Raw genomic sequence first — 17,600 nt, forward strand, 5'->3', positions numbered from 1 at the left:
TTGGAAAACTTGCTGTAGATCGATTGTAACTGCATTTGAACATCCTTATTACTTAATGTAAGAGAAACCCTAAACATCATCTGAAAAAGTCCTACAAAAGTATCAAAGGTATGTTTTGTTTTTCTTTATTTCTCTTTTGGCTTTTTTTCACTGGTTAAGGGATAGTTGACAAAAATATTCTTTAATCATTTATACCATTGGATTTTCAGTGAATAACAGCTTAAATTTGAGTCCATTCCTCACATAAAGTTATCATATCGCTTATGGCTACTTATTATTTACTTGACAGCCTTTGGTCATTATGTGCTTTCAGTGGATGAGAGCAGCTCATAAATTCTGAAAGAAAGTGATACAGGTTTGGAACAACATTCGTGTGAGTAAATGATGACAAAATCTCCATTATTTAGTGGTTAACTATCTCTTTATCTTTCCAGTGAGGAAAGACTCAATAGAAACTGTGTTTGAAATGTGAAATGAGATTTCTAAATCAATAACAGGACAGTCTATGACACATCTTTGCATTTCCATTGTAAATGCTGTTAAGGGACGGTCACACACACAATTTCTTCAGACACTGCAAAGGTCATTCCTACTTTTTAAAAACATGAATGTAACATATAACAAATAATAATAAATCCAAAATATGAAAATACTAGGGCTGTCAAATGATTAATCGCGATTAATCGCATCCAAAATAAAAGTTTGTGTTTACATAATATATGTGTGTGTACGGTATATAATTATTTTCTATATATAAATACACACACATCCATATATATATTTAAGAAAAATGTGTTATTTATATATAAAATATTTATATATAATATAAATTATATATAATATAAATATATATACACAGTATATACATGCAAATATTTTTTTTAAATATATACATGCATGTGTGTGTATTTATATATAGAAAATAATTATATACCGTACACACACATATATTATGTAAAAACAAACTTTTATTTTGGATGCGATTAATCACGATTAATCGTTTGACAGCCCTAGAAAATACACAATCTACTCCTCAAACTTTAAAGTTTATGCTTTTTTAATTCAGCTAGGAGCCACACGTCTTTACGCAACACAAATTTTGCAGGTCAGAGTTCACCAAACTTTGGAATGCAGCAAAATCCATGCATGTGTATGAATGGAAGTGAATGGATTGAAAGTGTAGTGTGACCGCCCCTCTATTTCCTGTACAGACTGAGCATGGCCTTCAAAGATGTAGAAAAGAAGTCAGATAAGTAAAAGAAAAAAACACACACACACACACACTTTTTAACAGCCACTCAACCCTGACAACCCACCCAAGGTTTTTTTTTTTTTTTTTTTTTTGATTGACATTCAAGTTCCCGGTTGGTTTTGATCTGACAGCTGCAGGCTTGAAAGTTTCAGTGACCTCATGGTTCCCCTCACCAGGTGGTCCTTTCATTCCAGTGAATTCCTTGCAGCTATTTATCATCAAAGATGAGAGTGAATAGTTAAAAACAATTTAACATAGGGTCCTCCCCCACCCCACAAAACAACATCCAGCCAATTAAACCATTCTGTTAATTCTTGCAAAAAGATATTTCTCCTCCTGTCCCTTTTTGTCATTTCAGCTGCCAAGCTGTGTTTCTCTCAGTGCTGAAGCCCCCTTTCTGTGATACTGTGATTGTCATTTATGCTAAACACCTCTCTCTCTTCCCAAGGCAGTCTCATAATAGAGCTCGACTCTGAATGGTGCCCTTATTCCCAAGAACGAAAGACACAAGAAAGTTAAAAAGGGGCATCAGATTCGTGAAAAATGTGGTTTAGGCAATGATGTAAAGTGAATTGAGCTTCGAACATTGAGGAAGTAGGCTCATGGATGCTAAGTGGAGAAGAGGGAATAAAGTGTGCTTTTAGTTCACCAGACTGAGTGAAGCATTCAGAGGAATGTTGTCCGCCACTTGGATTTGTTCAAGGAACAATAGGCATTCAAGCTTTCAGAGATGCTAAATTGAAATGTTTTCTCATAGACTACACAGTGCTGTCTGAGCAGAATCAATTCTTAGACTATATCACGATCTTAAAAAAAACAAAAAAAACAAACAAAAACCACAAACAAGCTTAGCACTGGGTTTGACAATGAATCCACAAAAACTAACAAAGGTTTCAGTACAACATGGACATTTGTATTAATATGTTTTTCACACATAGTGGTCTCCTATTTGGACTCCTAAGACGCATCTAAAAATGTCTTAGATTAGATACAAAATGACGCAAGAGCTGTTCTCAGAACTAATTTCACTTTTCTGAACCAATTTTGCAATGATTTTTAATGAAGTGGTCCAAAGGTGGTTTTTAGTGGACAGTCAGTTCTCCTCATGTTCACACAGGTGTCCTGTAACCAGGTGTAGTTCATGTTTTTTGTGAAATGTTATTCTTAAAAGGCATTTTTGCACTTTGTTTAAAAATAATTTTTAATAATTTTATATTTAATACTAATATTACAATTTTGTTTTTAGGTGAGCTTAAAGGGATAGTTCAGTCATGTAAATTCTGTCATCATTTACGCACCCTCAAGTTGTTCTGAACCTGTATAATTTCCTTCTTGTGCTGAACACAAAAGAAGATACTTGAAGAATGTGGGTAACCAAATGGTTTCTGGTCCCCATTGACTTCAATAGTTTTGTTTTGTTTTCCCATGGAAGTCACTGTGGACCAGCAACTGTTTGGTTACCAACATTCGGTAACACTTTAGAATAATTGTCCGTCATTAATAGTTAACTATGCAGGAAGTAATGCAGGAATAATGAGTAGTACTACATTAACACTTCAGCTATTAACTAATATGGAAACAAGTTGAAATCAGTAAGTAATATCAAATTTAGGACTAAGATAGTTCCTTATTAGGTAATCAATAATTACTTAATGATATTGGCATCATTATTATGACAAATTATAAAGCATTACTAATTAATTACTAGGCCTAATCACAACATTAATGTGTCTGGGACGTTAGCAATTGTCTTTTTTTACTCTCAACATGATCATAAAATGCATAACTAATTACTCAAGTGTTACCTAGTCACTATGCAGGAACTACTAGTGATTTGGACCATTATTTTAAAGTGAAAAACATATTTTCACTTTAAAATAATGGTCCAGATCACTAGCAGTTCTTGAAGATAGTATTTTTTTTTTTTACTCAGAACATGGTCATAAAACGCATCACTAATTACTCAAGTACCTAGTTACTCTTCAAGAACTACTAGTGATCTGGTAATAATAAAGATCTTCATGCAGGTTTAGAACAACATGAAGGTGATTAAATGATGACAGAATTTTCATTTTTGGGTGAACTATCCTTTAACGTAAGTGTCCATCCATTTTGGGGTTACTGTATATTACAAGGACAGTGGAGAGTCTCTTTGCAAATGAATGTTATGATTTATAATTACATTTTAAATGTTTTGTTCCCCACCAATTTCAGGATCTTGTTAAGTTAAACAGCTATTTAAGTGGTCAATAAAACAGTCAGTAGTCTGCTGTCCATCTTGGATGTTTTTTCAGTGAGTTGTTGGGCACTGCATATGTAAAGCGTGTTGTGAAGGAGAAGGCAGAGGCATGCTGTGAATGAATGGGAGAAGGGGGCTGCATTCCTGGGCCAGGGCTTATACGACTCAGTCGAGTGGGAGTGTGCAACAGGCTGTGAGAGTGCGTATGTGCTGAGAGTGTGTGTGAATATAAGGGAGTGCAGTGCAACAACCAACCTCACAGCTAATTAGTTCAACCCTTGACAAAAGGTGGGCCAGCCACTGAAGAGAACCCCCGGGGGCCGGCGTAATAGGGCTCCACAGACTGCTCTGGGACTAGAGAGGAGAAGGCTAATAGGGGACCTTCCACATGTTCACCCTTTCTGGAGCTTAACTGATGTTTTGAACTTCTCCAGAGCATGTGAGAGCTGGAGACGGAGAAGGAGGATTGCTGTAGGACGTGTGAGACTTGTAGTTGGAAATCATGTCTGGACCAGATTCTGATGATGACAGAACCTTCAAAGACTGTGAGTAAGACATAGCAGAAGTGTGGATGTTCTGAGCTTTCACCTTGTGCTTCATGTTCTTTACTTTCATGAAGAAGCAATGCAGTATCGCTTAGATATATATATTGAAATAAATAATGGCTGGTTCTAGATTAATTCTGGGATTTCTGTAATAGAGTGGCTCAACCCCTTAAGTGTATTATGAAGAGATGGCTCATGATATGTATTTATCCTTTCAGTGCAGAAAGTTGCGTGTTTGAGTCTTGCTCTAATGACAATTTAAATTGACTCTGATTAAATAGATAAAAAATGCCAGTAAAGACTATTTCAAATAAATGCTGATCTTTTTAAAATCTGTAAATACATTTTTCTATATGTCAATTATTTTACAAGTATATTAAGCATTGATGTTAATAAGAAATGCTTCTTGAGCAGCAAATCATCATATTAGAATGATTTCTGAAGGATCATGTGACACTGAAGACTGGAGTAACGATGCTGATAATTCATGTCTGCCATCACATGAATAAGTTATATTTAAAATATATCAAAATAGAACAAAATTACTGTGTGAGTATTTAATGTGTTTTGGTCAAATATTCAAACATTTGTGGGCAAGTTTTTAAAATAATGTTGTTGAAGAGTGCAGTTTTACATTTGTTTTAGTTGTATTTTATATTGGGGCAGCGCTCTGTGCTGAACATTGACCTTATGTGCCGCCTATGGCCTATAGGCTGTCTCTAGGAAGGATGATACTGCAAAAAGTAACTATAACAAACATTGTTTAGCCATGCATAGTCAGGGGAGGACACAGTGAAAAAGCACTTAGATTTTAGGGGTGTTTGATGAAATACAGTCACATCAACCATTTGATTAAACCAGCTCAATCATTCACAGACACAGCTTTTGTTTCTGTTCCACTTCAGCTGAAACAAGGTAGTTCATACACCAGGAGACTGGAATTAAACACTCACGTAGTGTGTGTTGAACCACACACATAGACTGGGCGGTGCTCGCAGCAGCTGACTCTTTCAAACAAACAAAAAGCTGGAAAATGTCATGCTGTAAAAACAAGTCTGTGTTCCCACATTCATGGTATTTTTATAAAAATATACCTTTGGTTCCCCTTCTCAATATTATTGCTGACCCCTTTAGAGGGGGTGTGTTTTATATGCTTGAGCTGATTAAAGCAAGACTGCACAAACATTGCACTTACTGTGGGTGTGAAACACTGAAATCACACCACAACTCCCTGATGTGTCCACGGACACCTGTTTGTTTTGCTAGGAAAATGATTCCATGTGCTGATGCTGGACAGGCGTCACACTAATGTTACAGTGGATGTTGGTATAAATGGATAGACAGACATGAAAGTAAACAATTGTGTTTTAACAGCGATGCGTTAAAGTAAGTAAAATTACAATGAACAAACAAAATGATTAATAATATTTATCTTTTGGTTTCTCTATGATTGTACAGCATAAAAGTGATTTGAAAACATTCTGCAAAGTTGTAACCGAATAATCAAAAATTTTAGGGACGCTTTCTTGTAGTTCAAACTGGCTGTAGTTCAATTTCTAAGGGGTTCATTGCATGAACTGAAATGTATATGTAGAATGCAATGTGGGTTGCTTTGGATAAAAGTGTCTGCCAAATGTGTACATGTATATCATGTATGTTGGGAAATACACCATGTCACTTCTCACTAAGAAAGATAGTTCACCTCAAAATGAAAATTCTGTCATTGTTTATTCATCCTCATGTCGTTTCAAACCTGTATGACTTTCTTTCCTTTACAAAATGTCACAGTGTATTTTGTCTATATCACAAAAGTCAGCGTGGCCCAGTGTTGTTTTGGACCCCATTCATTTTCATTGTATGGAGAGAAAAAAAAGAGAGAGCATTAACAACATTCTTCAAAATACCTTCTTTTGTGTTTCCACAGAAAAATAAAGTCCGCAATACAGGTTCAGAACGACATGAGACTGATTAAATGACTGAATTTTCATTGAGTGAACAATGCCTTTAAATGCTGCAGAATTGAACTTCCTGTTTGAATTTCACTCTGACAAGCCAATTGGGCAGAATCTATTTTTGAGCATACTTTAAAGAGAAAAGTCTTTTATTTCAATGTAAATGCTGAATGATGAATCATGCACTTTAACATTCATTTGCCTGTTGCAATGATTATGACTAACGTGTCGGGTGACTTAGATCTGCGTATGAGAGTCGTAGATCAGTATAAAATTTGATCAGTATAAAAGTGACACTGACTGAACTAAGTTTGTTTGATTAACAGGCACAATTTCAATAAACACAGCAGTCAAAAACCTCTTATGTAACCACTTAGACATTATAAACAACTGAACCTCTGCAACTTATTAGTGATCTGTGAGGTAAAAGATTGAATACTAACAGACAAGATTTAAATTAAATACTCAATATACTGAATTCATCACAAATCATCTTAAAGGGATACTTCACTCTCATAAATGAAAATGTATGATTTACTCACCCTTGTATCGTTCCAAACCTATATGAGCTTCTTTCTTCTGCATGAAGACATTTTTCATAATTTATTTTGTGTTCAGAAGAAAGAAGAAAATAAATCAGTTTTGGAACAACATGAGGGTGATTAAATAATGACAGTTTTATATGTGTGTGTGTGTGTGTGTGTGTCTGCATGCATAAACCGCTTATACATCATACTAAATCTTGTTTTTTTGAAAATGTAAAAATGCAGAAAGTATTCTGTGATGGCTTTGTTTAGGGGTAGAGTTAGAGTTAGAGGATAGAATATACAGTTTGTACAGTATAAAAACCATTATGCCTATTTAAAGTCCCCATAAAACATGGAAACCCAATGTGTGTGTGTGTGTGCCTGATATTTCCAATATTATGAGGACCAAATGTCCCCACAAGTATAAAAATACCAGCATTTTTTTTTTACTTGTGAGGACTTTTTTCTTTTTTTGTCTGCAGAAAGTTTTCTTAGGGGATGCAATATACCGTTTGTACAGTAAAAGTCATTATGTCTTGGGTGAGAGAAATCATACTTCCTTACTTGTTGTGGTGCATATTGTGCACATCAAAATGTATGTGATCACATTTCTAAAGATTCTCCTTTTCCTGCTCTTGCTTAGTGAACGTTGTGGGAATGCTTCACAAGTTTTGGGAGCAGAAACAAGTGAAAGGTGTGATGACGGAGACAGAGAATCTGGTAGTCTATGAGTCCATTCCCTCACCCAGCCCTCCCTACATGTGCTACGTCACCTTACCAGGTGGCAGCTGCTTCGGAAATTTTAAGGTAAGTGAACTGAAATTGAATTTCCACTCCATTTTTATTTGGGATGTACTGTATTGGATAAATTCATACAGGCACCCTTTCTAATGTGATTTTTTAAATATAATTGAGCAAAATATTTGTTTCAAATGACCTTTAATCCCTTCATTTTGGTACAATTCTAGTTAAATTCCATTAGTAAATCAGGTCTTTCTGAACTCATCAGTAGGCTATTCAGTTCAGCCATAAAAGAAGAGGCTCTTGTGTGAAAATGAGGAGGGCCAACAGGTGGTTCTTATTTGCTAAATTACTCCTGCCAGCCGCGAATCAGTATGTGGCATTTTACTTCAGTTGAAATGGAATGTTCTTTGAAATTAATCTTGAAAATAAATGAGTTTATTTGTTCATCTGTCATTGTGAAGTGCGTGACATGATTGGGAACAGATCTTGTTATTCTGAAATGGTTTTGTTTTCTTCTATGATTTAACTATTTGAAAATAAACTAGGAATCAGGGGTATTTTATAAAGAATATGACACCAGTCCTTCGTTTGAAACATCTATCTGACGTTGACATTATAATGCATGAAAAACACCACTGCAATGGCCCATTTAAAAGGATCGAAACCTCTGATGTTGTTACCATGGTTTCTATTTGAAATGAATGTTATTTGTGGGAAATTCTGCACTAGCTGCTGCCCTTTGGAGAGAATTGAAGCACAGCAGGGAATCACCACTTCAGTGATACTACTGTAGAAAAAATCATCATTGATCAGGGGTTGAGCACATGGGAAATACTCTCACACTTTATACTGATCATTTCATTCACAAAGTAGGAGTTTTCTTTTAGATCAAAGACCTGGGCTGCATTCCCCAAAAGCATAGTAAGCCTATAAGTAGATCACAGACATCACTGGTGCTAAGGGTTTCTACAATCTCTTCCAATGCTTTTGGGCAACAGCCCAGCACTTTTTTTTTTCTTATATCTTATATCCTCAAAACATTCTCAACAAATCTCAGAATTCCATCTTCATCCCAGCACTGCTTGTAAATGTAATGACCTGATAATTATTTTGCACAGTAAAGGTTTTCAGAAATATTACAAATCCAGAAACTAATCTCAGCAGTTTGTGGTTCACAGACATCATCTAAAATAATCTTGTGATGTGGTTAGGGATTCTGCATGACTCTGTGTTTTTGAGGACTGGTTTAACATAAAGGATTTGTCCACCCTAAAATTAAAATTCTGTCATTTACATACTCTCATGTTCCAGGCCTGTATGTCTTTCTCATTTGCATGGAACATAAAAGGAGATATTCTGAAGGCTGTACTGACTTCTCTTTTTAATGCAATGACAATGAATGTGACTGCTCTTGAGAAGAACTACACTGAAGCATATACCTACTTTTTACATATTTGCTACATACTTCATATTTTATGAATTCGTACGAATGTCCTACCCCTGACCCAGCCCCTAAACCTACCCGTCACTGGGGTTACACAAATCGTACGAATATGTTTTTGTTTATTTAAATAAATTAAAGGTAAATTCATGTCCCAGTTACACTTTGTCACACTGGTTGCAGGCAGACAGAAGAATAAAGTTCCAACGTGAGTTTAATTACAAATATCCAAAAGGCAAACAGATGGTGGCAACACGCATAAACACAAGAGGAATGAATGTGAGGGTACAACTTAAATAGAAACTCAAACAAGATGAAACAAACTAATAATGACGGTAACCAAGGAGACAAACGAGTGGCGGGAATCTGAAAACAGAAACTAACTGAACATAACGGTGACACACTTAATGTTGTCACATTTCCCTGGTTACCAAATATAAATTTTATCGAGTTGGTGTTTTTAACATTTTTACATTAATTCCAAAATAATAACTAAAGGCAGTAATAATTTAAACAATATATTATATTTGTGAACTATTTTCCAGATCATTCACTCATCAAGCTCGGTAAACACTGGTCATAGACACAAAGAAATAGCCTGTATACCTTTAAGCTGATTCCTCAATAAAAATGACACAAAAGCATTAAAAAAAGTGTCATGCTGCATTGTAATCTAATGACGACACACAGTAGCTTTTTGTGAGAAATGGACTGAAATGTATGCCATCATTCACTGATGACCTCCTCGATGTTAATCATTGTGACCGTATCATTTTTTGGGGTGTACAATTCCTTTGAAGTCCAACTAGAGTGTTTGTGTTATCAAGAATAAAATAAATCCTAAAGACTGCTCAATCCGTGCAAATGATCATATTTCAGCATTTCATGATGATGATAAACAGAAAGCCTCTCTCTCACTGACAGCACTGCTACAGTAAAGCAGAGGCCAGACGTGATGCAGCTCGTATCGCTCTGATGAACTCCACGTTTAATGAGTTGCCCTGCCGCCGCATCACTCCTGAGTTCATATCACGCAGCGTGAAAGAAGCCGTCAGCACCACAAGCGTGAGTCTCACTACTAAGCTGCTTATCAACAGTTTGCCGTTTACACCGCTGAGATTTACAAGATGTTTAGGACTTTTGTCTAGTTGTATACGTTATTAACAGTATATCAACAAATTTCATTGGTGCATTCTTGCTCAGTTGTAGATTACCCTTTGTGTATACAGCACTAAAGCTTTCCAGTCTATAGAAACTGTATAGTTTGGAAGTACGGAAGGCCACCCACTGTAGTTATAGAACCATGTCCTTGCTCTGGCTCTGTTCCTTAAAATTAAGAGCCAAGAAGCAATTCCAATGATAAATTGGCTTTGTACCAAAAGAAAAAACTCTACGAGGAAAAAAAGTCATGCCACCCTCCCTCACCCCAAACCTGAAAGTAGCTGCCAAGTTTTTGTGTGTGTGTGTAGGTGTGCATGTGTGGTCTCCCTTCACTCTCATGTCATTTATCCTCCGCAGTCTTGGCCTTTTCTCCTCCAACAATAAAGACAAGTTGCTCCGACTGAATTACAAAGCAAAGGGGTGTCTAATGAAACCCAGACCTCCTTCTGTATTTGTGTCTGCTCGGGCTGAGTGATGACGTGTATGTAAGTCATTGTGTCCCACTGTTCACAGGGTAACATTTCAGATGCATCTGACCCCGGTACTAGTATAGGAGCATACTGCCTCATGCTGGAGCTGAACACTGGGAGAACCATGCTGGAATTTCAGGTTAGAAAAAAAAAAAAAGAAAACAGCCTTTATGTTACCCTTCTGAAAAGACCAGCTGGTCCAGACTGGTTTATGCTGGTTAGGTGCTGCTGGTCTAGCTGGAACTCATTTTAAATCTGTACGACTTTGTCAGTTTCTGTTTTTTCTGTGGAACACAAAAGAAGGTATTTTGAATGATGTTCCAGATGCGGTTTTCCATGCAATGACAATGAATGGGGACTGGAGGTTTCAAGCTTCAAATAGGATACAAAAGCACCATGAAAGCATCATAAGATTAGTCCATATTACTACTGTGACTATATTCCAAGTTTTCAGAAGTTATATGATAGCTTTATGTGAGGTACAGACTGCAATGTACATGTTATTCAATGATTGTCACTTAATATCAGCCCTGATACATGACACATCAGAAAATCATTATTTTGAATCAGATCCTTTGAATGAATTAATATTTACTACCATTTAAACGTTTGGAGAATTAATTAATTATTTTATCGTACAAGGATACATTCAGTTAATCAAAAGATCATGGTCGTGAAGGATATAATGTTTCAAAAGATTTCTATTTCAAATAAATGGTGTTCTTTTGAACTTTCTATTCATTCTGACAAAGTAATCCTGACAAAAATGTATCGGTTTCTACAAAAATCTTCTCAAAATTTTTTTCAACATGGTTAATAATAAAAAATGTTTATTAAGCACAAAATCAGCATATTAGAATGATTTCTGTATGAACATGACATTGGTCAGTGATCCATGTACATTAGTTAACAGTTCGAGGGGAAGGGAAGATAATCTGTGAATACTGACTTAAAGGTATACTTTAGTATGGGGAACACATATTCACTATTAATATGACTTTTGCCTCAATAAACTCCTAATTTACTACTTATTAATAGTTAGTAAGGTAGTTTTTGTAGCATTTAACTTTAGGTATTGGGTAGGATTAAGGGATGTAGAATATGATCATGCAGAATAAGGCATTAATATCTGCTTTATAAGCACTAATAAAAAGCCAATATCCTTGTAATTGTAACGATCACCAGCTGGAGTTGCCCTTAAGAGCCACCAGAGGGCACTCCACATAAGACTATTATCACTCTCAAACTACATTTCCCAGAACTCACTGCCTGGACTCATTATCACTGATCACATTCACCTGTACCTCATTCACTGATTGCATTCACCTGTCTCATCCTGTTAGTCTGTCTATTTATACCATGTTCATTCATTCACTCACCGCGAAGTCTTGTTTGTGTCACACTGCATTTCTGAGCATTCTCCTAGTTTTCGTGTTTCTTGGTTCTTGATATCTTGCCCTGTTCCCTGGATTACTCTCTTGCCTCTGGTCCCTTCCTGTTTGTTTGTTTTGTTTTTTTTGACTGCCTGCCTGTGTATGACCCTAGCCTGTAGTTTGGATTACGCCTCTGGATTGCCCCAGCCAATAAAGCTGCATTTGGATCTCCTACTTCGTGTCTCTGAGCAGTTCGTGACAGAAGACTTCGCCACACCCAGATCCAGCAGCAATGACAAACATGGACCCAGTAGCTAAACTCTGCTCCATCTTCCAGGATGGTCGCCCCATAGAGGACTATGTGGGTGAGTTTGTGGCTTGTTGCCACCTGGCCCCACTGGACGACAGGGAACTCAAGGATTGTTTTTGGATGGGACTGGATCAGGACGTGAGTTTAAATCTACCGGAGGAAGACACCAACTGGACCCTGGCACAGTATCTTGATTTTGTCCTGCTGTTTTGTGGATCCTCCTTCACTGTAGGAGAGGTGGAGAAGGAGGTTATCACTTCTGCTGATCCAGAGACTGTTCACGTCGCTTCTGCTGATCCAGAGACTGTTCACGTCGCTTCTGCTGATCCAGAGACTGTTCATGTCGCTTCTGCTGATCCAGAGACTGTTCACGTCACTTCTGCCGATCCAGAGCTTCACGCCAGTCCAGCCGAGCTTGCACTTCACGGCAGCCCAGAGTCTCCTTCGCCACTGGTCCCGTCCAGTCCAGAGTCTCCTTCGCCGCTGGTCCCGTCCAGCACAGAGCCCTCTTCACCGCTGGTCCCGTCCAGTTCAGAGCCCTCTTCATTGCTGGTTCCGTCCAGCTCAGAGCCCTCTTCGCCGCTGGTCCTGCCAAGCTCAGAGCCCTCTTCATCGCTGGTTCCGTCCAGCTCAGAGCCCTCTTCGCCGCTGGTCCTGCCCAGTTCAGAGCCCTCTTCGCCGCTGGTTCCGTCCAGTTCAGAGCCCTCTTCATCGCTGGTCCTAACCAGCTCAGAGTCCTCTTCGCCGCTGTTCCTGCCCAGCTCAAAGCCCTCTTCACCGCTGGTCCTGCCCAGCTCAAGGCCCTCACCGCCGCTGGTCCTGTCAAGCTCAGAGCGCACTGATTCCGATCCAGAGACTGAGCTTCCCGTCACTTCTGCCGATCCAGAGCCAGAGCTTCATGTCAGTCCTGCCGAGCCAGAGCCAGAGCTTCACGTCAGTCCTGCCGAGCCAGAGCCAGAGCTTCACGTCAGTCCTGCCGAGCCCGAGCCCGAGCCAGAGCTTCACGTCACCGAGCCAGAGCCAGAGCTTCACGTCGGTCCTGCCGAGCCAGAGCCAGAGCTTCACGTCAGTCCTGCCGAGCCAGAGCCAGAGCTTCACGTCAGTCCTGCCGAGCCAGAGCTTCACGTCACGTCTGCCCGTCCAGAGTCTCGTCCCGCCGAGACTGAAATTGTTCCTGAGCCTGATCCTGATACTGATCCTGAGCCTGAATCTGTTCCTCTTCCTCTTTCCACGCCTGTGTCTTCGGACAAGATGGCCGACTCCACGCCTGTGTCTTCGGACAAGATGGCCGACTCCACGCCTGTGTCTTCGGACAAGATGGCCGACTCCACGCCTGTGTCCTCGGACAAGATGGCCGACTCCACGCCTGTGTCCTCGGACAAGATGGCCGACTCCACGCCTGTGTCCTCGGACAAGATGGCCGACTCCACGCCTCTGTCTTCGGACAAGATGGCCGACTCCACGCCTCTGTCTTCGGACAAGATGGCCGACTCCACGCCTCTGTCTTCGGACAAGATGGCCACCGCATCCCCTGAGCCCGTTCCTGTTCTTGAGCCCGTTCATGTTCCTGAACCGTTGGATCCACCTGAAGGGTCGTCTCCGCCCCGGCCGCCTGCTCAGCCTGCTCCGCCCCGGCCGCCTGCACTGCCTGCTCCGCCCAGGCCGCCTGCACTGCCTGCTCCGCCACGGCCGCCTGCACAGCCTGCTCCGCCCTGGCCGCCTGCACAGCCTGCTCCGCCCTGGCCGCCTGCACAGCCTGCTCCGCCCTGGCCGCCTGCACAGCCTGCTCCGCCCTGGCCGCCTGCACAGCCTGCTCCGCCCTGGCCGCCTGCACAGTCTGGAATCCGCTCCTTAAAGAGGGGGCTATGTAACGATCACCAGCTGGAGTTGCCCTTAAGAGCCACCAGAGGGCACTCCACATAAGACTATTATCACTCTCAAACTACATTTCCCAGAACTCACTGCCTGGACTCATTATCACTGATCACATTCACCTGTACCTCATTCACTGATTGCATTCACCTGTCTCATCCTGTTAGTCTGTCTATTTATACCATGTTCATTCATTCACTCACCGCGAAGTCTTGTTTGTGTCACACTGCATTTCTGAGCATTCTCCTAGTTTTCGTGTTTCTTGGTTCTTGATATCTTGCCCTGTTCCCTGGATTACTCTCTTGCCTCTGGTCCCTTCCTGTTTGTTTGTTTTGTTTGTTTTGACTGCCTGCCTGTGTATGACCCTAGCCTGTAGTTTGGATTACGCCTCTGGATTGCCCCAGCCAATAAAGCTGCATTTGGATCTCCTACTTCGTGTCTCTGAGCAGTTCGTGACAGTAATATGCATGCTAATAAGCAACTAGTTAATAGTGAGAATTGAACCCTAAAATAAAGTGTTCCTGACTTAAATTTCAGTCCAATTCTCACACAAAATTTATTATATCAGAATTTAGAATTGGAACAAGTCATATGAACCACTTTATCAATACATTTATGGTGCTATTGTGTCCTCTTTGAAACTTGAAAGCTTGTGTGATATATAGTTACAGCTAGTTTGTGATATATAGCCTAACTCCATAATTAGGCTGATGTTTCACATGCAAATATTTCATAGTAGCTGCTATAAATGCTATAAATAATTTTTATGCGGTCAAAACTTTACTTGTGCTGCTCATCTGTCAAACGTGTGAAAACAGGACAAATAGCTGCTTTCTTCACTTCATGATGAACGACTAGGATACCATTTTCTCTTATAAACGCTGAGCAAAATCTACTTGTGGATGCTTTCCAGAGCCTATAGATGAGCACAAATTCATGTAGAAAAAAAAACCTGATAATTTTCACACTGTGCGCACAATGGAGCTCTGTTTCACACTCCGTCTACACTAATCCACAGTTTGACATCAGTGGAGAAAAAAAATGCTAAAGCAATACGCATCTGTTTAGACACCGCAATGTGTTAAATATGATCAACACGCTTCAAAAATAAACATCATTTGATGATGTCTCGGAGAATTTGATTATTTACATCAACACAAATTCTAGGCCTCTTAGTTCTGGTGAACATACCTAAATGCTTTGTTCTAATACTTTGAAATTTTGCCTCAAATATCTTTGACAAGTTAAAGGAATAGTTCACCCAAAAATGATTCCATAATTTACTCACCCTCAAGCTAGGTGTAGGCTATATGACTTTCTTTTTTCAACCAAACACAGTCGGAGTTATATTAAATAATATCCTGCAGGCTCTTCCTAGCATTATAAGGCGAGTGAGTAGAGCCTGACTTATTGAAGCTACAAAATATACATCCATCCATCATAAAAGTAATCCATACGACTTCATGGTTAATGCTTTCTGAAGCGAAGCAATGTTTTTTTTAAATAAATATCCATATTTAAAACTTTATAAACTGATCACTGGCTTCCAGCAATGTGTCTTTGTCTTCACATCAACACAAACTGTAGGCCTTTTAGTTATAGAAATAGTTATAATATAATATCTTTTGACTGTTTTCAATACATTTTTTTTTTCATAGGAAATAATGACAGTTTTTCAACTATTGCACTGGAATGGCACTCTGAAGGCTTTTCGGGAGATGAGATGTAGCCGTCAGGTAAGAATAACTCGCTTTTTGTAATCCGTTCTGAAGAAATGAAGTTATGCTGTGCATAGTTCACCACCATTATGCTAGGGTGCTGTAGGTGGTTGCCAGGGCGTTTCCATGAAGTTACAAAGGTGCTCTGAGTGTTTTAGTGTGTTGCTATGAGGTTGCTGGGTTTTGCTTTTTTACCCCAGTAAAAAAAGCCTGTTCTCAAGTCCCTATACTGTCTATAGATCCAATGCTGTGAATTTGACGTCAAACCTTCTCATTCTTGTTTAATTGTCTCTTTTACAGGACGTGATCCACTACTACTCACAGCAGCGTCTGGACGAGCGTACGCGCAGCCACATGGCGCTGGACTGGTTACAGAAAGAGCAGAAATCCTCCGGTCTGCTGTCCCAAGAGCTGCAGCTGGCCGTGAAGGAGCTGGCGGAGGCCAGGAGAACCGGCAGGGAACTCCGCTTCTACAAGGAGAAAAGAGAAATCCTGAGCTTAGCCCTCAGTCACGCTAATGCTGAGGATCTGGAGGGCTACCACAGTGAGGAGATGTCCTGGAGAGAAGAAACTGAATTCGAGTACTACGCTCAGGAGGGACTCTGTCTGGAGGAGAGTATGACTGATCCTTCAGAGCACGGGCAGTTTTACTCTCAGGGGAGTGACGAAGAATCAGTGGAAACTAGATAAAATGAATATAATGTACATATTGGACTTTTTTATGTTTTTAAAAAAAGTGTTTCATGTGGTATCAATATACATTCTTCAGGCTTCTTTCATAACATTAGATGTTTTTAGCGCATATTCTTTATTTACATTACATTTTGATACACAAAAAGGCCAGTAAAGATGTTCTGTACATGTGATAATTTAAAATAACAATAAACATGCTGGTGTTTAATTTCTACAGATATTTAGAGAGTCAGACTACCTACTATAAAAGGTGTTGTAGCTCGAGGACATTTTCACTGTCGTTATTTTGTTATTCTGCTAGTATGCCAGTAGAGGGCGCTGTTTCTTTACTTTTTTAAAATAAAGAACCGTGTTCCTAACTGAACAGGACAGAGCGCTAACAGCACTGTCGTTATTCATTAAACGCCCTTGACTGGAACTGTGATTAGCTCTTTTTTTTATTCCAAACAAATGCACAGTTGCACACACCTAATCAACTTCTACTGAACATTTGTTAATTAAAATGAGTCTTTTGTAGAAAAAATTGTGAATAGATGTAGCCTATCTATTTGCAATGTTTTGAGTAAATTGGACTAAATGGCTTCCTGTGATGACTACAATGCATAACATGATTGTCACTGTTTCTTGTGCAGCAGCTTTTGATGGTGAGTTTTACATGTGATGGTTTTGATAATATTATAGACCTATATAAACAACAAATGGACAGGGGGAAAACATCACTAATCGAGCAACAATCACTAATCTGATTATAGTAAAAAAAAATCCACCATATTTTAGGGGATAATGTATAGGGGAGACATAAACGCTTTTTGACTTTCTCAGTTTGTGTAAACCTACTTAGGGTTCAGAGTATTTATTTTTTCCCACATTAATTTCACACGTCTAGAACAATTATGTGGTTTTGTTTCATTGATACAGTGCATACTTATTTCTTGATTTACCCCAAAAGAATGGAAGTGAAATGTGACAACATGCCCCATAGGTAGGGCACGTTGTAAATGTGAGGGGCACATTGTAACATAAACATATGACATCTTCAAATATTATCTGATCTAATCAAAAAATATACAAGACAAACTAAAATATTTTTCTCAATAAAATACAATTATGAAGTTTTTCATATAAAATAATGGCATTTTTTAATAATTAAAAATAAAAAGATGTTTGAGTGTTTTTTCATCAAAAACAGTTATACAGCATAGTTAAAATCATAATATTAATTAATAATTTCTGAACATTGACTCCCAGTCTTTATTCACCCTTTTCTCATGGTTTCTCAATAGAATTCATAAAAGTATAGAAT

The 17,600-nt window shown here is 39.0% G+C and overlaps 2 protein-coding genes across 2 annotated transcripts in view; one reads left to right on the forward strand and one right to left on the reverse strand.

Annotated features, from left to right (window-relative positions):
- The window catches only part of ppil3 (peptidylprolyl isomerase (cyclophilin)-like 3), a 359,195-nt gene that overhangs the window by 14,890 nt on the left and 326,705 nt on the right, over positions 1–17,600 (reverse strand). The window lies entirely within an intron of this gene.
- Positions 3,722–16,713, forward strand: lix1 (limb and CNS expressed 1). The gene is made up of 6 exons (XM_084113414.1): positions 3,722–4,036; positions 7,159–7,322; positions 9,625–9,765; positions 10,375–10,470; positions 15,545–15,622; positions 15,905–16,713. Exons 1-6 carry the CDS (start codon positions 3,994–3,996, stop codon positions 16,292–16,294), a joined length of 912 nt encoding a protein of 303 aa, XP_083969540.1. The 5' UTR covers positions 3,722–3,993; the 3' UTR covers positions 16,295–16,713.

This window comes from Abramis brama (genome assembly GCF_963993115.1).
Source record: "Abramis brama genome assembly, chromosome: 5".
Lineage (NCBI taxonomy): Eukaryota > Metazoa > Chordata > Actinopteri > Cypriniformes > Leuciscidae > Abramis > Abramis brama.